The sequence below is a fragment of the Ptychodera flava genome, chromosome 8 (genome assembly GCF_041260155.1).
Source record: "Ptychodera flava strain L36383 chromosome 8, AS_Pfla_20210202, whole genome shotgun sequence".
NCBI classification, from domain to species: domain Eukaryota; kingdom Metazoa; phylum Hemichordata; class Enteropneusta; family Ptychoderidae; genus Ptychodera; species Ptychodera flava.
Window position 1 is genome coordinate 29,332,083 of NC_091935.1, and position 22,524 is coordinate 29,354,606.

Here is a 22,524-nt window from a genome sequence, read left to right on the forward strand (position 1 = left end):
AAATAATATATACTACAGACAAGATAATACATCCGCATAGATGCCGCGATACGTGTAGTTCGAGCACAGACCTCCAAGACTTCATTCACCCTAGTCAAATGTAATATGTTTGCAATAAAAGCTTAAGCTATTCCATGACGGATCAACGACCTTCCCCACCGATGTCTTGAATCGTTGTAGACACTTAAACGTTGATGTACGTCACGTTGACGTAAAAGCATCACCAAGTCGCTCTTAAAAAGAAAGATGTATATTTTAAGCGTGCTTTACAACATGCAAGGATTCTGTTTAGGTAGATATATTGGGCCATAATATGGCGATAACTATTTAAGTTGATTCAATATTTAGATGACCGAAACAAATCCGACATACCAAGATGACTGGTTGCCATGATGTGAGAAACATCGGAATTGGTTTATGTGAGAAATTTTAAATATATACTTCAGATAACGATGACTTTTATTGCATGTATATATCAGAAGTTTCCGCATGGCCTTCCGGAATGTAGTTTCAACCACATGGCGCAGTATGTTGAACAGTTATTGATATTTTCCCACGACATAATACTTGATCGACACCAAACTACTTCCTTTCCATTTGTCTATTCGTTAGTGTGTGTTGTTCTTCTTGTTTTTCTTCTGTTTATTACTTACATGTAGTACCACCCCACGCTGACTATGGTACATTCGACAATAACGTTTTTTGGCAGTATAGTCATTGAGCGATTGATCCGAACAATGTCATCACGATGATGACTCTCTTTGTAAGCAGATTTTCGACAGATGCATGGACCACTCTGGAGCATAAAAATATTCGCTCCGCTTATGATTGAAGTTATATTGTAAAGATACTGTCACTACAAACAGTAGCCGCATAGGAATGACTTGGACAATTTCGGTGATTTTCAGGGATGACTCGGGCAATTTAGGTGATTTTCAGATACCCCATGACATATTTCTCAGTGTTTAAAGACATTTTCATCGTTGACATTAAGGTCAGTGATTAGAACCGGAAATAAATTATTTGTCATTTAGTTTTAGTATCGTAATGGCTATAATTAAACTTAATCATAGCGGCAGTGAAAACATTTCAATGCGACGAATCATTTTACTTTCTGGAAAGCTGACACAGTAATGGTTTTTATATTTTTAAAATATGGCCACCTATTTTGATGTCTTCATGAACCTCTACTAAAATAAAAAGAAATTCCTCTGGCTAAAAGGAGAAATTAATGCTTCCCTGATTTGATATAGCGTCTTTGCAGTTAATATATTTGAAGTTTTAATAAAAGTTGTGCATGTATTACAAACTAATGTGCTTCAGAAGAAACGCATAAGCCTAACTGTGAATATCGTTAGTATCAAATTAAAAATTAATATATGAAATTGAACTCAAATTAATCGTCATCCAAATTTGTTAACCACGACAAATCTATAGGTTCCGCCCTCCATCGTTAACGAGACTATGCAAATATCTTACAGAATGGTGTTATGTATGATCTATAGGAAAGCAAGAGCGATACCGTCCTTACCAAGACGGTCTTTATTCAAAAATTCCTTAGGGCCTAAATGACTAATGTACATTTGCTAGCTTGTCCCGGCCTTAGAGTAAGCAATGGGCGGGGTTCAGTGAGATTCAAGAGTTAGTTTCATGAGATAAGATATATCAACGCGTTTATATAGGGTGTCATTCTGAACATGTACCCTATAATCTGAGGTTGAGGCACGTATTAAGTTGTGAAAACTGCCGTTAGCATTTTTCTCACAGAAGTGTGAAGGTATTGGGTAGTATGCGCCCCGAAAATAAAGCCCAAATTTTTGCTGAAACTTACCCAAGAAATATTTCAACTATTCTCATTCAGAAAATCAAGAATAAAAATCCGGCGTCACCTTGCAAATTTTAGTACTTTAAAATTACCCAAGATTTAGGTCTACTGATATTTGTAATTCAAAATGGCCGCCATCCCTGTGTTGACATCATGGAGAAAAATAATTTAAAAAAATTATACGGTGCAATGTTTTCTTACGACAAGAGCTTTAAAGTGAACCCCTACAAGAGGTAGATCAGTATACATATATTGACTGCGGTTTGAGAGTCTGAATATCTGTCGACATGTCCCCGAGGCGCATAAGCTTAGTTATTTTATTTATTTTACTTTATAAACCAAGCAAGGCGACATCAACTTTACGATTGTCACGTTAACGCATCGTCCACTAGCACTATGGTTTCTTTGTGCCGCATCGTGTGGAAAAACTTCCAGACAATGACATGCATTTTTCCCTTACGTATTTACATATAGGTCAATGGAATAAGATGGCGCTGCACAACTCACGGCAAGTCTTCTGACGACGATACCAGATACAACAGTGCAGTGTCGTGGGTACTTGTGAAAGGAATAGCAACCTTTTATTTTTATAGGAATATAAACTCAAATAACATTGACGTATGTAAAATGGTAATTAGGGACTGTTCAGAATTTACTTCCAGGGGGCGGAGGATTTTCAGGGGGGGACCCATTTTCCCCAAGAAAAATTAGGGGGGGGGGCAGACAAAAATACCTTAAGCTTTTAGGGGGGCCAAGGAAAAAAACATCAATTCAATATTTGCCCAGAATTTCTGATCTATACAATAATCCAATAATCCTGCATGTGCATCTAGAAAATCATGTGGCACTGCATCAATGCTATGGTGTCAGATTGTTGAAATATTGTGTACACAAGAAATTTGCTGTAGTTGAAGAAGTGATCTCAGTGTGTATGAGGCTAGGAGAAATGTGGATAGGCTTACACATTGTGTATTGATGCTACTACTTTTGTGTCCCATTCATTCTGATATGTATAATCAAAGATTTCTCAGTGACGGCCAGCAGAAAAGAAAAACCCACCAAATTAACATGTATTGTTTCCTGCCATCTGAAAACATACGCAGTATGACTATTTTAAAATAAAATTTGTTAGAAAATTTGAAATATGAATGCTCTGTCAATTTTGAAAAATACTGCTGACAAAATGTGAACTTTGACTTACACAGGGTTATCTGAACATTGGATTGTGAATGGAATGAGCAGAATAACATGAATTCACGTTATAGATAAGGTGTTTTTTTCAAGAAATGTTCTAAAATATTCCTCAGCATTGTTGATTTCAGTGGCAGCAACTTAGTTTTATTGCAACAAATTTGAAAAAAGAGAAAAGTAAAAACTAGTCGGCTTTCGCCAATTTTAATTCCTAATGTTTAAAACTTTCACTGTGAGTCTGCAAGTTATTCAGCATCATCAAATGAAAATGTATGCTGAACTTGTGCATGTAACATCTCACTTTCCAGAAATATCTGGATATCTGCAAATGATGTACCATTAAACTTCAAAGACATACGTTATCATCCAATTATCTGCTCCTCTGATTTTCTGTTCACCATTTCCAACTGAATTCTGTGCTTGTCTTTGTGTGCATCATGTGTATCAGTGAGACATAATGAAAAAAGTATTCATATTTAGTAATTAACTTTTCTTCAAAAATTTACAACCAGATATGTTTATTGCTAGCCTTTCCAAAAGTGTGCCACTTGCAGTCCCTGCAAAACATTCTTTTTATAGTCACATAACTCTGAAATGTTTTGTTATACCATCGATTAAATGTCCACTACAGTTCCTGCAACTTGTAAGACTGGATATGTCTTAGTGTGTAGGCATGCATATTAGTGGGGGCGGCCATGAAAAAAACCCAGGAAAGATGAGGGGGGCCATAGATTTTTTCCATAATTTAGCCTACTACTGTAGGGGACCATGGAAAAAAATCACCCAGAAAATAGAAAATCCTCCAGCCTGCCCCTGGAAATAAATTCTGAACAGTCCCTTACTAAGCTCAAATACACTCGCAACGTCCCGAGAGTAGATTGTTTGCAGCCATTATGAGCGTATCGAAGTTCGAAGTCATTCTATCACGGCACACGCATAGATACTAAAGATAGACCTGTACCAGAAAATGTGTCGCGATGTTTTCTTTTCCAACTGTGTTTAAGTTGGGAATGTTTTGTCAACCATCTCTTTAGAATGTACTAAAATAATGAGAAATATTGAAGATGTAAAATTCCATTAGGCCTAACGTCCCAAAAGTTCTCTATCAATGATAGTATCATCGTAGGAATAGGCTTAGCGTAAAGTCAAGGAGCAAGCTTAGGTATTATAATAATAAAGCTTTGGCGAGCTATGTATGTGACTCCAATAAATGATATAAAGATACTATAAATTTCCCCGAGTGCAGAATCTAGATCAGCAGATAATAGATTCGTATCCGTGGACAGCCACAATGCACCGACGATAAACACCACACGCCTCGACGAGATGACTGAAAGCAACGCCGCGCCGTACGCTCACTCATAACACATAAGCTCACAGAACTGACAGCAGACGACACTTTCTGGCAGAAACTGATGCAGTACTGTATTTGGTCGGACGCCGCGCAGCGCACAACGGAGACTGCCCAATAATTTGTAGAGTTCCACTTCATTTAAATAACTTACCTGGTCATCTTTTCTTCGTCTTTTAGGTTACGTCGTCAGTATTTCAAAAACAGCAAGCAAATTATTCCAGGACGCGTCGTAAAACTGAAAACTCATAACAGCGAGTTGGTTGGCGCGCGCGGCTCAGAGCGGCACTTCTGCGGTAGATTCTAACAGCGCCACCAGCGACAGTTTACTGAAAAAATAGCTGTCACGCACGGTCTCCTCCCTACACTACATAATTTCGCTTCATTACATTTGACTTTTGAGAGGGAGTTGGTGAACCAAACTGTTACCGGATTCGCGGTTTTGCTATAGTTTTAGAAGGCAAATATTTCCAAATTTAAGATCACAAATAACTTATTTTACTACATATAAAAGGCCGCATAATTTATCTCCTGTGTCACAAATGCATGCAGGACAAATACAAAAATAACTTGAACAGACAACGAATATAGCAATGATAGCAAATGAAGTTTATTCATATGCAAATTTACGAATATATATGCCGCACGAGGATGTAATACCTATATTTTACACACTTAACCTTCGGACAGATTCTAACAAAAGATTCCATTTTGTAAGATGGGCAGTAAATTCTACTCTTGGAAATGGCCAGGTAAAAGAAATATAAATTTGTTCATCAAAGATTTCACTGATATTTTCCAAAATGATTGTTAAAACACTTCACTTTTACAAAGCATGTGACCATAGCATTAGCCAAGGCTTTTTACAAAAGATGGATTACTTGTAGGTGAGCTGATAAAAATGACTTATATTTGTAATTCTGATAAACATCAGCGGCAACAATAATCAAGATGTTCCAATGCATGAGAGGTATAAATTTACATGTTGCAAAATCTGGTGCTGTTACATATGTTTCTTAAAAGAGATTAACCCTTTCACCCCCAGTTCCCTCTATACAGGTCCAACTTTACCATAGAAAACAATGGATTTGGGACAAACCATGGTGGTGAAATGCTTAAAAGAGATGAAGACTATTTACAAAGAATGGCAGTACACAGTTGGTTGGCAGTACAGTATCAGATGGCAGTCATTTTCAGAAAAACATACATACCAACACGGCAGTGCTTCCTCACAGATTACAAGGTCTTGTGTATATAAAACTAAATTGTTAATTTTGTATCAAAAATAAAATCAAACAAATCTTACACTCGAACTCCACTACTGTTTTCTTCTGTTATCATATGTACATGTCTATGGATGGATGAACCCTGAAAAACAGAAAACTTATCAAAGGCAAATTTTGCAAATATTTCTACATTTAACATATCATTATAATGACTGTGCATACTTCCTTCCATTGCTAAAAAGACTGAGGAAATATTTTTTTTGTTCTAGGAAAGGCTTAAATTATTACATTTTCTGAAAAACAAACTTTCAGTCTTGTGAAAACAGCATGAAAGTTTTACTCAACCACAGAAGGTGTGGAAGCTGTCTATAACACACACCTTGCTCTCATTTTTATACTGAAGGTAAATTTGTTTGGCGTTCGGACTGAGCTTGCCAATTCTGAAAAGATAGGGAGAAATACATTTAATCAATTATGGGTAGCTTTTGATATAAATTAATTTTGCAATCACTACTCTTTAAGTACACGCTGGCACTTGCCAAATCATCTTACTTATAGAGAACGCCACTTTAATATTTTGCAAGTACTAGTATGTCTTATGGGTATTGCATATTTCACTGTGGCTATTATGCTGCTCAGTACCAAAAGCAATTCTTCACTAAAAATATTTAACTTTCCAGGACAACAATATCATATTTTAAGAAATTACATTTGTTTTTGAATGATGAAACATTAAAAAAAAATGTTATCAGCAAATAGTTTCATTGTGGTGTTTACAGTATCATCCCGTTGTTTTCAAAGGTGTAAAATTTATGCAGGGGTGTGAAGAAAAATGATCCAAGCATGTTGATGATCTTAATCTTTCAGTTTATGATGAAGAATTTGAAATACATGTATACATTGTTTGTAGAGTACCTGAACAAAGACCAAGTACAGTAACAGAGAAGAGAATATAATTTACATTTTAATATGACAAAATACCAGGTACTTCACATTTAACTTTCTTAGCACACTGCTCATACTGAAAGCTCTTGTTTAATTTAGTCGTTTCTTCAGCCACTTTTTTTCTGTTTCTCTGTGACTTGTACTCCTTATTATTGGAATAATTGTGAAGTCACCACATGGAAAAAGGCACAACACAGGTAAAGTGTACCAAGTCAAACCTTTTTGAAGCCTATTTCTGACATGAGCTACATTCACCAGTGTCTTTCTACTTGGATTTTTGTTTTACAGATGTTTCATCAAGACAAAATGTTTGTTTGACAAGAAGACCATGACAATGGGAAGTAAAATTTCTGAGGTGGAAAGGAAATGTACATAAGCCAAGAGTGGAGACAAAGCAATCTTACAACGTAAGTAAGCTCATAATGATATTATATTCCTAAAACATAAGTACAGATAGCCTTTTTGTTTAACTTTTCATATAAAATATTTCCAAGATATTTGCATAGAATAAAACCCATGTCTATCGGAATTTCATGACAATTCTGATTGACATATCATATAGTATTTACAAATGCTGGAAAAGTGCCATCAGCTGTTCATTACTTTGTCTGCTTGAGAAGAAAGTAAGATAGAATGGCTTCATCCTTCCGAAGGTTTCTCACGGAATAGGAGTTTCCTGTTGAAAAAATAGAGCACAGTGGAGCGTTAGGGAAGAGGTCGTACTGATGTACTGATCTATGAGAGTGTATAATACTTACAGGAAAGAATGACTACTCGTAAGAATTATGGAACTGATTACTGTAATCATTATCAGGAAACGAGCTTTGTAAATAACTGAATTTAATTTATGCTTGTAATACGGATATTGCACTTTTTGGGACAGTGGTGGTGCAAGTACCTTGTACTAAAGACAAATGTGCATGCAAATTGCTATGGCAGAACAATGTGCAAAACCTTTATGGAACTAACTGCAGTTAAGAAGTCACAGATTATTTCATTGAGTATCGACATTGTTGAGCCTCAAAGTTTATGGTAACTTGAGTGGCTATGCAAAAGGATACCAATTTAACTTTAGGTCCTGCTCCTTGGTATCTATCTGGTTAAAGCCTTTTCAATGTATACAAACATGCACATGTTAACCCTTGCACACAGTTACTAATGACATACACATATATCTATTATTCAAGCTAACATATCTGTTTACATGTCAGGGTAAAAAATGAGGGCCACAGAGGGCAGTATAACAAGAATGAAGTACTTGCTAACCTGTTGGTACGTAGAAGTAATCACCAGCTTGCAAGAGAACCTTGGTATGGTGAATTTCAACCATTATCTTGCCTTTGATGATGTGGAAAGCCAGTGTGTCTGTTCTGACAAGCTGTGCTGGTTTCTCCTGCAGAGGTCTCAACACAAGCTTTCCCATGGCAAACTTCTCAGTGTCCAATGCCTTAGTAATGGCAATGGAGTCATTGGCAGTGGCGTTACGTCCTGTTGGTCCTACATACTCAAGGGCTGAGCCGGATCTCACACAATCTGTATACATTGGAATGTGATGTTTATTTGCAATCATTATTTTCAAGAATGTTAAGCAGATTGCCCTAGGCTTCAGTTATAATGTACTAATAAACTTAAAATAAAGGGACGATAACTTCTGCAAATTTTTCACTATTTCCATTGTGTGTCTCAGTGTTTTCTCCAGATATTTCTTACAAGGAGGAGTGTTGTCCTCTGCTTGAAAATTTGGTGGGATTTGGTTCTGACTGACAGAGACTTATAACAAATAATGCAAAATTAAGTTAGGCATATTGAGATATTTTTCCTAAGTATTAGCAAATTATGGTTTTCGGATTGATCAAACACCAATCGCGCGTCCTGGAGAAAACATTTGTAATATTCCACTGTTTCTTGGTCTACTCCCTATAGAATGTGCAAATAAGAAAGTATTTGGCTTGACAGTGCAGCCTGGTTTTTGTATGACATACATGAAAAATGTCAACAATAACAGTGCATGCCACACACATACCACATACCTATCAGCTGCAAGGAGAAACCATATAGGGCATTTCAACATTTGATAGGGACCAAGTCACTATGGTTGGGATGTGGGACACAAATACTGATAAAATTGTCAACATTTACTGTAAATGGTGCTTGAACTTGAACAATAATAAGTAAACCATTGCCAATTTAGGATTGGGCCTTTGTGCCTCACAAATTTTTAACCCAGCACTGATGTTAAAACAGGTAAGGTATAGTTTTCGGTACTGTTTAAAGGTATACTGTCACCTGTTCCAGTTTTGCCACAGTTACCATGGAAAGAGAAAATCTAACCAATCACAGATTTTAAGCGGGTGGCCGCTTTTTGAAAACAGCGCCCTCACATGGGCATTTTGAATACCAAGGAACGCCCCTTTGACCATATATGGGCATATTTAGATTACAGGTGACTGTATACCATTAAGTCATATTTCACAATGCTATAGAACTGTTTGATAAATAACATGGCAATAAACCAAAGTTGCTCATGATATGTTGACTGTTCACACTGGTTACAAACTACACCACCTGTAGCTCATATTTGGCCACAGCACTAGGAACCTGGTGTATCAACAGGTTCAGGTTCATTAAGTGAATATATATATGTAGCTTTGTACGTCTATCAATGAGTGTCTAAAACTTACCCATTTCAACCTCCCTGTTTTGAGAAGAATCAAATGTTGTGATAAGAGGAGCTGCGTCTTCTTCAAAGGAGTCTTCAACATCTCCATGGAGTGACATATCAACTGGTGATTTAGCCATCCTCTGGCGTTTGGCTGAATATAAAACAAAGAAGAGACCAGACTAGTTGATATGTACAGTGCAACATGGATGCATAGACCAGGTCCACACACTGGTCATTAAAAACTTTTCAGCATATCCAAGGACTTTTTGAGGTCCAAATTACCATTTTCCATGTACCTTATGATACATGTATACCACTTTAATATATCATTTGACATATCATTCTTAAAATATCATCACCAATATTGTAATTTTTTTAAAATTGTGGATGGTTTATCAATTTTCCAGGACTTTAACGACTCATTTTCATGTTAATGAGCTTGGCAAGGATTTTCCAGGTGGTTTTAAAATTCAAGGACTTTTAAATTGTCACACATTACTGAGGAGGTTTAATTCACTATCATGGCAGCATTCAGATCGTCCCTAAAGCAGAAACTATTAAAGTGACTAATGTTTATAAAAGTAAGGCAAAAAGAACTTTTTCATAATATAATTTTGTGACTTACCAATTCTACGTCCTTTGCTTTCATCAGGAACAAACGGTGTCTGAACGTTTGTGAGGACAAAACCTCCAGACTTGCGTTTCTCATAGATAGGCCTTTCATTCATCCAGTATCTGGTTGGCCCTACTCTACATCTTCTGCTCCGCCTCAGACCGGGAGTGCCACTTTTGGGTTCGACTGAAAAGTGGGACAGATTCTGATTGAGTATGGATGTACAGGACCATTCTTTTAGGATTTGTCACCCAAATGTGAATTGTTGGCAATGCTTGAGCACACTGGGCTCATACTGTACAATTTTACAAATCACCAGAATCCTAAGGAGTCCCATTTTTATTAAACTATGAGAGGTACCCTAACAAAAAAGCCAATTGTTTCTGCAGGAAAGATTGGGCCAAAATTTGTAGCTTATCTTTGGTGTCGCTTTGTAGAATGACTTGTACACAATATGTGTAGCAATGTATTTGTGCCTTACAATTCAAGTGAGTGCCTCAACAGAAAAGCAAGAGTTTTAAATAGTTTCATGAAACTGGTTGCATGCTGTCACAAAAAGTTGTCACATAGTTCAGCTACATGCTACTACATGCTAAAATGTTATTCTATGATAGTGCATACTACTACAAAAAGTGACTATTCATGGGTATGCTATATTATTATAGACAATTTCAATGTATGACTGAATAAATGAGAATGGAAAATGTGAAATATGTTCATACTCAGTTGCACTTTTTTCAGTTTCGTTCCCTTTGCAATGGTTTTCCTTGGTATGGGCCGATCCTCATCTGAGCTTTCATATGAGTCCATTGGTCCCTTATTGAAGGACTGTGGTGTGATTGTTTCGCTTTCTTCGCTTTCACCGGAATGTTGCCATGATTCAATAAGAGTTTCATCTGTCTCTTCCATTTCAACATTCATGGATTGTCCATCGTAATTGTCATCATATTGTTCATCATTGTCATTATCATCATTGTCATCATCATCATCTTCATCAAAGTGGGGCTGGATTGGTTTCCTTGGTGATTTCTGCGGGGTTTGTTGACCCCGTCGTTTCTTAGCTGGCGATGGCTCTGCAATGTAGCTCTGTCCCACGCTCTGCTCTTCATTATCTCCATCAAGATCTTCCATTAATGTGCTGTACAGTTCATTTGGATCTGTCAAAAATAGTAAAATCAGTATCATTGGAAACCTGGTGTTTGTTCTCTGAAAGGGAGATTGATATATACTGCTCAACGTTCATCATTGTCTCTCTCATTATCTCTTAAAGACACCGTATTGATATGGCAGTGGGCAAACTGAAAATATATTCCAGTGTCAAAATATCACAATGGTTCGCCCCACAGGCACACACCATCTGGCCCACAATGGTTTCTAACTGCACATACACCACCTGGACATTTTCCATCCACTAGAAGGAGCTAGGGATATTGATAGGGTTTGGCTAATTGTCACTGGGGGAAAATTCAAAAGGGTAATTGTCCAACAGCCTTGTCAAATACATTATGCAAATTACACATTTTATGCAAATAACTCTTTATTTTTGATTGATACAATTGCAAGCACCAAATCATTTTGAAAACACAGAGAAACGATGTCATAGGCTAGTGCTCAACCTCTCTACAGTTTTCCACCGAGAAGTATAACCCAGTATTGGCCGATCAAAGATTTAAAGTAACATGAAAACAGGTTAAAATGGCCCTACTTCTCCACTTGCAAGGAGTTCTGTATATGAAACTGCATAACATAAGAGGGAACAATTCAGCAGTATTACAAGTGACAGTGCCAAAATTATTCACTTAAAAACTTTCAAGCAAGAATGTCTTGCTGAAAGCCATGTACAAGTAGTTTCAATTACTTTTTCTCCTTTTCAGTACTTCTGCAATAGTTTTTCATTCTTCCTTCTCTTTTATATTATATCTATAGTAAGGACAGATATCATGTTCTTGTACCTGACAGTTCCAAATATGAGTTCATCTTGGCCACTGCAGATTTTCTCTGAGATTTCTTTGGACCAGCAGACTTGGCTTCACTCTTCCTCTTGGTGCTTCTCTGCACTTGTTGATTTTTCTTGGCAGTACTGGTATCTCTTCCTTTCTTTGAAGACTTTCTGACTGTCCCTTGCTTACCAGCAACTCCGGCATCTTGATCTATCTCTTTGATTTTCTTGCTTCTCTTTGTTTTGTGACTTGCCATGTCCGCAGCTAACGGCACTGTGCTGGCATCATCGGAGGACACCTTCCAGTATTCCTTAGGTTTGGATTTTCTTCTCGAGGAGTGTCGTGTCCCACTTCCCAGGTGAGGTGAGAGTATCTTTTCTGGAATGACAGACAAAATCATTTTACAGCTTGGTAACAGAGTAGGTACAACACTATACCTGACTGTGTGAACATCTGATGTTTTCACAATATAGTTTTAACCCTTTCAGGTTGAATCATTCAAAACACTTAGAAAATCACTGCAAAACACACAATTATGATATATGCCATTATTAGGAGTAGTGAAATTATTTTTCCAACTTCGATTTCAAACGTAGCTCTTTATGACGTTCAAATCTGCTGCACAGGGACAACTTCATCCTGCCAAGCTCACGTAAAACGGTAATCATGCTCTTTTTTTGCGAAGTCTCCAGCAATTTCGCAGATTGTGGCTCTTGGCAGCTGAAGCTACACGATCTCTCTCTTTGTCTGATAAAGCTTACCACCGGTAATGTCTTATTACAGTTTCAGAGATCGGACCTCTTACTAGTTTAGTCATCATCGATCGCAAGCAGTATTGACCGCTCCGTATCTGAATAACTGCCATGCGCTATGTGACAACTTTCGTGTGTCCGCGTTTGAAATGTATTGGCTAATTGAAAAACAGCTTTCATGCCGCTTTCATGAAAGTGGTCCCAACATCAAAACCTGTGCATCATGAGCATAGAGACTTAATTATGGTTGATATAAAGTCATTGATTGGTTGAAGATTTTGGACGATGTCATTTTAGTAGAGGGACTTAGTCGTGTTCTATTGTGTGTAAAAATATGAAGTTTCCGGGTCAGTTTCGTGTAACAAACTCGGTAAAATGAAAGGTTTGGCGTAAAAACAATGTTTAAATTGCCCTTCAAATGTTTTGTCATAGTGGTTAGTGGTCAAATATCTTCGCAAAATGTACAAATAATAACTAGAATATATTCGTAAACATCTGATTTTCTTCTGAAAATGCGAAAAAAACGAGTGGCAGCGGAAACACAGATCTTGCACTAGGAGGAATTTCCCATCTAACTAAGTTGTACAGCTAAGACAGTGTAGAGTAAACATACCTGTTGGTGATATGAGATTGTCATTAGCAAAAATAACTTTATTCCTGTTAATCTCAGATTGTTCAGTGTCAGACAGTGGCACACTCTGTTGTTCAGCTTGGCTCCATTGATTTGTCATTTCATCATCTGTCTCAGCCTGGAATGTGTCATCTTCAGAATATACAACTCTAGGGTGCTGACGTTGTCGATGCGCAGACCCCTTAACCTGACTCCTTTCTTGATTTGCCTTTGTCTTCTTGTTACTTTGCACTGCTTTCTTGTTACTTTGCACTGCTTTCTTGTTACTTTGCTCTGCTTTCTTGTTACTTTGCACTGCTTTCTTGTTACTTTGCACTGCTTTCTTGTTACTTTGCACTGCTTTCTTGTTACTTTGCTCTGCTTTCTTGTTACTTTGCACTGCTTTCTTTGTCCTCTTCTGACCTGTACTCTTTCCAGTATTTCTGTTCATCTCAAGATCTCCTTTTTCCTCCTCTGTTTTCTTTTTTGGCTTGCCACGTTTCCTTTCAGATAACTTAGCCTTTGATGCTGGTGTTTTCCTTTTGGCTGTCCTAACATCATCTTCTAATTCTGATTCTGATTCAACTATCTTTTCCTTACTTGATCCCTTCCTCGTGTTCTGTTTCTTGACACTACTCCTGCCCCTCTTTCTCATGCCAGTGCTGGGTACATCTCCTTCATTGCCAGGACTTCCAGACAGCAGTTCTTCATCAGCAGGTTTTGTTCTCTTGCCTGTATTTTTCTTATTCAGTTTTGATTTTGCACTCCTGTTGATTTTCTTATCTTCCTTCATTACCTCTGTTTCCTCATCAGAAGAAACAAATGATGAGAAGATTGACCTGTGGCTTGTATATTTACCAGTGCTTGATTTTACAGTGCTCTTCTTACCTTTTCCAGCTTTCTTACCCGTCTCTATTGGTTTCTCGGAGACAATTTCACGATCTTCTTCACCAACAGAAGTATCTCCCTTTGAATGTGAACCATCAGATGATTTGGTACTTGATTTAGATTTTCTCTTTTGTTCAGGAGTAGCCTTCTTTTCACTGGCCAGAGCTTCATTATCCTCAACTTCACTCACGTCATTGTCCATTACAATGTCATTATCACCGGCTAAGCTTTCCTCTTCAGTGTGACCTTGTTGTCCTCTTCCCCTCCTAGCGACAGTTTCAGCCTCATCTTTTGACTTTTGACCAGTTTCAGTTTCAGTAATCAAGTCCTGCTTTGACTGTTCTGTTCCCTTTACAGTCAATTTTCTCACACTTGATGTGATCAGCCTGCTGTCTGAGCCTCCACTTTCTTGACCCATTTTCTTTTTGTGGCTTTCAAATTGACTTCCCTTCCCTTTACCTTTACCTGTAGACTTCTGCAGTCGCTTTTGTCTGGATTCAAAGGTTGCTTTCTTTCTTGAGCCGAGGACATGATCTTCTTCATCGACAATGACAAAATCAGGGGACTCTCCCCTTTCCCCCTCGTTGGTAGTGTCTTGGTGAATACGACTCAACATCTCAATGGTTGAGGTCACATGACTTTTCAGAGTTAAATATCTCTCATTAGTGATCTCAGAATCTGAGGTTTTGAAATCTGTGTCTGTTTCCTTCTCAGAACTTGTAACAATGGGTTGCAGTCTTTCTTTATGTGACGTTTCTGTTGGAACAGTGTCGGTGCTGTCAACATCTTGAAGATGGTCTTCTTCCGGGATGTTTTCAGTTTCTCCATTTTGATGTTCATATCTGATTTGCAAAAACACAAACACAGTAAGTAAACAACAGTGAAATTTATGCCACACATTAAGCACTACTTTGCACTTTTCAATTCAAAGTTGGCCCCTGAAGAGGCAAATGTAAGCAACAGGAATGAATCTTCACTTCAACCTGTACAGATTGTCTTATTTCAATTTGGGACATCTATGTTATCTACTAAACTACAACAGGATCCTGTCATACACGTAATATGCTTTCATCTGCAGCAATAGCTCTACATGTTTTTAATTGATTGAAAATCAGTAACAGTGATAGCTGTATGTTTGTTCATATGTTCCTTCTGAGAATGCCATCCAGGAGCATCACCAACAGATCAGTGAAATGGAAATCAATGTGTTTACCACAGTTCTCCACAAGGGGATTTTGAGATGTGCCACTCCTCTGCTTTTTGAGCAATCTATTTATATGTTAATATCAAAGGAAAGAGTAATTTCACAACAACAGAAAATGGAAATCATGCATTATTATGTTATGTCCCACTGATTTCAAAGGCATTGGAGAACACTGTTTGCATTGCATGACACAAAAAGCAAATCGAAAAATAAACCCTATATACATGTACCGTCCATGAAGAGTTATAGACTGGCAGATCATATTGAAGAAATTCTGTACATGATACTTTGAAAGGTTGACCTTTTTGAAATTCATCTTCCTCCTGTTACCCTGAACACAGATTCTTGTATGGAACAGGGTCCATACACTCACAGTCACTGAAAATTCAAGGACTTTCAAGGACCTTTTCAGCGATTTTCAAGGACCCTTTAACGTCCAAAAACCCTATTCCAAATATCATTTGTACAATACCAGTATATCATTTTTAGACGTCATTTTACATATCATTTTTATGATATCATAACTGTCATTTTGAAAATTTTGGGCTGGGAATTATGAATATTCCAGGACCTCAAGGACTCATTTTCCAGGACTTTCACGGACTCTCCAGGAGGTTTTAAATTTCAAAGACTTTCCAGGAGTGTACGAACTCTGATCCAAGTACTCAGTTACAAAATTGATTTATCTAATATACTGATGCATTATAATGCACTGAAGCATAAAGGTGATGAGGTGCAGAGAAGTTGTGACACAGTGAGAATGAAGTACTCACTGTTTGTTATCTGCCACACAGATATGATTATTGACATGGTTCCCATCTGTTTGCTTCTCTTCAGGTTCAGAGTCCTCAGCTGATACTGCAGAAAATGTCAACCTGGATGAAAGAAGTTTTAATATCAATAGTAAAAAGAACTATTTTAAGTAAGCTTACCACATTTTCCATTGTAAGCAATGTAAAGAAATTGATAGCTTTCTGTTCCTATCTATCTCTGTCTCTCTCCGAAGAGCAAGATGATTTTTGGTGTACATTTATTGCATCTTTAATGTGTTTCCCATACGTATGGTTTACAAAAGCAATTTGGGTGTTATGAAGCAGAGAAGACATGTTTACAAATTTAAAAAGTCATCATTTCATGTATAGAAATAATACTGCTCACTAATTTTACTGCATAAAGAGCTGTATTCATTGCCCATGTTTGAAAATACACCAAATTATGATTTAATTTATATGTTGATTTATGCCACTAGGTAATACTTGACAAAAGGTTCGAGGAGATCATTACAAAGTACCTTCGTTTCATATTAAAGTCTTTAACAGCAGAGCTGGGGTTTTGGCTCGGTGGATTTTTGATGATGGACCCTGTAATAAAGGCCTCTTCAGACGTTACTTGACATTCCTGTATTTGGCTCCCATCTGTAACATCACTTGTTTTGCTCTTTTGCACTGTGGGTGAGCATGTGTAGGTAGTATCCAGTTTCTTGTCCACTTTTTTAGTACTTTCTGTCAACGGTGTACCAGAGCTTGGTGCAACTGGTGAAAATGATGACATACGCCTGGGTGGTGGACTGGGCTATAGGCAGACAAACATGGTGAAAATTATAGGATAAGGATTTCAGACATCAGCGTAATAATCAGACTAATATATCATTATCAAAGAAATGTAGAATATGGTATAATAATAACTTCACGTAAATAAAGAAATGATCACTCATTACACATTATCACATATTCTTGATGGTACTGGTAATCATATTCTTAAATTAAATTAAATGAAGTTCTGTTTAAAAATCTTCAAACCTTCAATTGTAAAGGCAATCAACTTGACATTAGACTCTTTGATAGCCACTGGTTTGCTGTACACCTGATTGTGACTTGCATTACGTATTGTACAAATGACTCGCTCAGGCAGAGCAAATTTACATTGTCAGTTGTAAGCCATACCACTTAGGGGTGGACCATTTGATATCCTGGGGGGGGCTTGGAAGATTGGTGGAGAGCCATTATTTTTTTTCCCACGTGCTTCACCATGAATTATTTTTTTTCTACAGGGCATATGCTGGCAACTTTTCTTTTTCACTTTCCTTCTTCGAGATATCGGTTTTTTTTACCAAATTTCGGTGCAATGTTTGTTTGCTTGTTTTTTCACAGCCAGTAACAAGATGCTGTTCTATCGCACACAGACTATATTCAAGAAAGTAAATAAAGATATGTAAATACATGTACATTTTTGATTCACTTTACAAAAACATATTTGTAAAATCATGTACATTTATGGCATTTACTTGTTATTGTTGTCCTTACATTGAAAGTAGCCGGGTAATTTAAGAAAGTAGCCGGGTGGACTGCGAGGGAGCAAAGCGACTGAGTGGCGAGTGAGCGTAGCGAACGAGGGGGGGAGAGCGCGAAAGGGGGGTGTCCCCCCTCTCGCAAGGCGAAAAATGAAATTTTGGAGTGGAAATGGTTTTCTCTGGTGGCATCTGAGGTGACATTTACTGACTGAAACAGTACTTTTGTTGTGTGTCTTAGACGTGGCTCACATACAACAAAACAAACAAACATGATTTTGTTTTGTTTGTATTATTTATGACACACTTATGGTTTTATTTGCAGTGAAGATGTAACATTTAATCTTAAATCACCTGCTGTCTGCTCATTTCATTGCCCATTTCCCATTCTTCATTACCACATAGTAGTTTCCCCAAAACCATCAAACTCATTCAATTCTAATCAAAACACATTCGCTTTTGTTAAGAAAAACATTGGTAAGATAATTCACTATAACAGTGTTCGCATTTACGAATAAAACATGCGTACATAGAAAACTCATAACAATGAAAAAATGTGTAGAGAGTCGATCCAATGCGTAATAATATTACGCATTGGATTGAGTCTCTACGCATTTTTTCATTGTTATGAGTTTTCTATGCGCAAACGATAATAGTAAAATGTTTGCAGGCTGTCTCTCTTCTTGTGGTATTTTGACAAAATCCTTACATTCAGATTTACACATTTCTGGAAAACACTGGTGAGCAATTTCAATTTCAGCATACTTCCTCTAATCAGAAGGTCATGTATACTGTACAATTGTTCATATTCAGTTATTGTTCCTCAAGCTTGAAAAGGTTTATGCTTTATAAAACTCTAGAGCTACTGCTTGATTTTTATTGATGCTGCAGTGTGCATCGAACAATTGCCAAGATTTTTTTTTTCCGAGTCGCAATGGTCCATAATTTTTTTTCCATCAGCCACCTAAAGCCAGATTTTTTTTTCGAGCAACTCCACCTGGCATCTTTTTTTTCCCCAAATCTTCCAAGCCCCCCCCCAGGATATCAAATGGTCCACCCTTATTGAGCCTTGCAATGCTTAGCTCATTTATTTTTGAGACTTCATAGATTTATAGTTTGCTATGTTGCAACTGTAGGGCTGAAAGAGTCTAACAGGATATGCAAGCTAATGCTGCGATAAATTTTACATCTGTGACCTGTGAATACTTGAAAGAATAAATAACTCTGTTCTACCTGTCGTATCGTTTTAAGTTTCTTCTGAGTGCCATTAGTTTCTACAGTCTTGCAGTTTGTTTCTGACATACTGCTGCTCATAGAGATCTCATCATCACTCTTGTCTGAAAAATCAATTCTCATCAAAGTTACTATGGAAGTTGAAGCAAACTAAGAATCTCTGTGTTTTAAAAGTACAGGTTTATTTTCTTGTATCATACCTAAAATTGATATAATAAAAATGATTGTAAGTGAGGATAATGAAGAAATTTGTAAATCAGCAGGCTGGGGTAAAATATTTCACTTCAATTTATTTTACAATCAAGCATATTGCAGCAATATTTGGAAAATGACACATTTGTGTCCTGAGTCAGCAGATTTTGGCAAATATACTCATTTTAAGGAAATGTTAGATTCAACGCTATTTCAAATTCAAACACAACACAGCAGCTTTTGGGGATACAAAGAAAGCTAATGTTTTCATACATAAATTCAAAATGTTGATGTAATCTCTTGCTTTCATGACATAAACCTGGAGATCAAGGAAACATTTGGTATACTTGTCTCAGCAAAAAAGCCTTCATTACATTTTAAAGAAACTTTTGGAGGAACTCACCTGAATTATCTGACCAGTAATCATCAAATATCTCGTATCCCTCACTATCTCGCCTGGCGTTGGCTGTCAATTGAATACCAGTCCGCCTTAAAGAAATAAAAATAACAAGTCATCGTTGATGACACAGTCCCCACTTGTTAATGGGTATTTTGATTACAGGTCCTCAGAGAGGATAGAGTCCTCTTCATTAGGTCTGTGATAAAAAATACTTTTGAATGAATTCGCTTGATACCTGTCTGAGTTATGGCTCAGGACATGAAAAAATTGTAACAAAATGGTCGCACAGTGGCCATATTGGATCGCATCACAAAACAAATTGATGTGCATAGCTATGACATTGGTCGATGTCCTTGTACCAACGTTGAATAAAATTGGTCGAAACATGCGGATATGCCTGAGAAATGGCTCTGTACATGAAAAAATCGTAATAAAATGGCCGCCTGGCGGCCATATTGGATCGTATCACAAAACAGATTGACGTGCATATGTATGACATAGGTCAATGTCCTTGTACCAACTTTGAATAAAATCAGTTGAGATATGCCTGAGTTATGGCTCTGTACATGAAAAAATCGTAATAAAATGGCCGCACAACGGCCATTTTGGATCGTATCACAAAACAAATTGCCGTGCACAGCTATGACATTTGTCAATAAGCTTGTACCAACTTTGAATAAAATCGGTTGAAACGTGCCTGAGTAATAGCTCTGTACATGAAAAAATCTTAATAAAATGGCCGCCTGACGGCCATATTGGATCGTATCACAAAACAAATTGACGTGCATATCTATGACATTGGTCAATGTCCTTGTACCAACTTTGAATAAAATCGGTCAAAACATGCCTGAGTAATGGCTCTGTACATGAAAAAATCGTAATAAAATGGCCGCCTGGCGGCCATATTGGATCGTATCACAAAACAAATTGATGTGCATATCTATGACATTGGTCAATGTCCTTGTACCAACTCTGAATAAAATCGGTCGAAACATGCCTGAGTTATGGCTCTGTACATGAAAAAATCGTAATAAAATGGCCGCCTGGCGGCCATATTGGATCGTATCACAAAACAAATTGACGTGCATATCTATGACATTGGTCAATGTCCTTGTACCAACTTTGAATAAAATCGGTTGGAACATGCCTGAGTTATGGCTCTGTACATGAAAAAATCGTAATAAAATGGCCACCTGGCGGCCATATTGGATCGTATCACAAACAAATTGACGTGCATCTGTATGACATATGAAGTAATCCTTGTACCAAGTTTGAATGAAATCGCTCCAGGCATCTCAGAGATATCTGCGTGAACGGACGGACGCACGGACGGACGGACGCACGCACGCACGCACGCACGCACGCACGGACGCACGGACATGACCAAACCTATAAGTCCCCCCGGACGGTGTCCGTGGGGACTAAAAATACCTAAATCGTAATTTTAGAGGAAAAACTTGCAATATTAAAAATAAATATGATAAAATTCAAAGCAATTTACACAGGTTGATGAAATTTTACTGGGTTTCCCCCTGTTTTATCAATGCAATCCTATAGGAACGACAGAAATGATCACAGGGTTCCCACACTATACACCTATCTTCCCAATCCTTGGCAAAAATACTGTAAAACATACATTAACAAATGTAATGACACTCACCTTCCTATTTTACCCTTTAAAATGTAAGGAAATGCAAGACCTTTTGGTACATGCTGGAAGAGATACATAAAGAAAATTTTTCAGTGAGACAAGAATATACAATTAGCAGAAACAATTTCCATCAGGGCATGTTTACATGTCTTGTATTAAGGCTGTATGCGGTATTGTAATGAACCTGTATTTAGCTGCAATTAAATTAGGGGCTGTGGATAATTAAAAAATATGCGCATGGTGAACAAAACTAAGTGTGTTTGTCCCCATCCTCCCTCCCCCTCCCCGAAACGAAAGTTTGGAAGTGCGAAAATCCAACCAACCCTCATTCTATATCTGCATCCAACAATCAGTGATTATGTCGCTATATAAATCACGCATACACTACCTACTCCCCCTCTGTTCAGTGCCAACTCAAAAATGATGCAACCTATAGAATGAAATGAAACACACTGAATCCTAAATGATTGTTACGTTATTTTACTCATTCCCTGATTCACATGTATGTCAAAAGAATGCTGGTGTAGCGCCGGTGCCGTACTGGCCTGGTACACGACAAACAATGTGGCAAGATATTCTGTGATACAGAAAAACATGTAGCGAGATCTGTCAATATGAAAACTTGTAGTGCGATTTTTGCGTACGGTAATCAAAATGCAGCCAAACCCACTCTCCCCCCTAGACACAGAAGTTGCGTTTACCGTGCACGTGTTTGAATTATCCACAGTCCCTTAGGTCACTGCTTTTGTGCTGTCCACAAGAATTTTGTTCATAAATTACTGTAACATCGCATAAATATTGTCACACACTCTTCATAAATCTCACTCTCTACAAAAAAATACTGGAATCAAAATTTTGGTGAGTTTTCACTACTGAGAGAATTTTTTGATGTGATATTAACATGGCTGCAGGGTTGCAAATTTCATCTATGGAGTCCTGACTAGCAAGCTCAGGCTATAGTATAAATTTGTGAAAATTTACAGGCTGGAAAACTGCTCTGTATGAAGAGCTAGTCCTTTACCTCTATGATCTACAAATAGAGTCAACTGAGAACAAACTCACTGTTCATCCAGATAACAGAAATACATGCGCTGGTGCTTCTAGTGATACCCCTAGGGGTAGTGCTGAACCTAACCTCTCTCGAAGTCAACAGATTCTCTGCTATTACATGTAAATTTATATCACATCCTTTGAGTCTAGTAAATGACCGGTGTCATTGACTTTAATCACAGTCCCTCTATCCATAGATAGAGGGACTGTGCTTTAATATTGCACTGGAAGGCCCAAACTAAGGCGTATAGGCCATAGGTGCCAACCAACTCAAACTTACGCATTTTACTTACCCCCTTTTCTTGTACGATTCCAGCCATGTCGTCAACCAAAGCATTAGAACGAAAACTAGTGTGTAATGAGACTAATAACAGATACGCACACGCGAAAATCACGGTCCCTCCACAAACCGGACGCAAATATATTGTCGTCAATATAAATAGAGAAACGGACGAAAGTCAAACTGTCCGCTTTCTTGAGGTCATAGCCTCGCTTTCGATAAAC

The 22,524-nt window shown here is 37.6% G+C and overlaps 1 protein-coding gene and 1 long non-coding RNA gene across 2 annotated transcripts; one reads left to right on the plus strand and one right to left on the minus strand.

The window, feature by feature from the left end:
* Positions 1-4,955: 4,955 nt before the first annotated feature.
* Positions 4,956-22,501, minus strand: LOC139138981 (centromere protein C-like). The gene is made up of 13 exons (XM_070707639.1): positions 22,314-22,501; positions 20,980-21,032; positions 19,323-19,408; positions 18,728-18,831; positions 16,499-16,779; positions 15,981-16,082; positions 13,119-14,845; positions 11,766-12,131; positions 10,536-10,970; positions 9,826-9,999; positions 9,220-9,351; positions 7,805-8,071; positions 4,956-7,214 (listed from the first exon to the last, which is right to left on the minus strand). Exons 1-13 carry the CDS (start codon positions 22,338-22,340, stop codon positions 7,138-7,140), a joined length of 3,831 nt encoding a protein of 1,276 aa, XP_070563740.1. The 5' UTR covers positions 22,341-22,501; the 3' UTR covers positions 4,956-7,137.
* Positions 6,824-16,120, plus strand: LOC139138983 (uncharacterized). The gene is made up of 3 exons (XR_011553704.1): positions 6,824-6,945; positions 7,750-7,810; positions 16,045-16,120. It is a non-coding gene; the product is annotated as an uncharacterized lncRNA (long non-coding RNA).
* Positions 22,502-22,524: the final 23 nt, after the last annotated feature.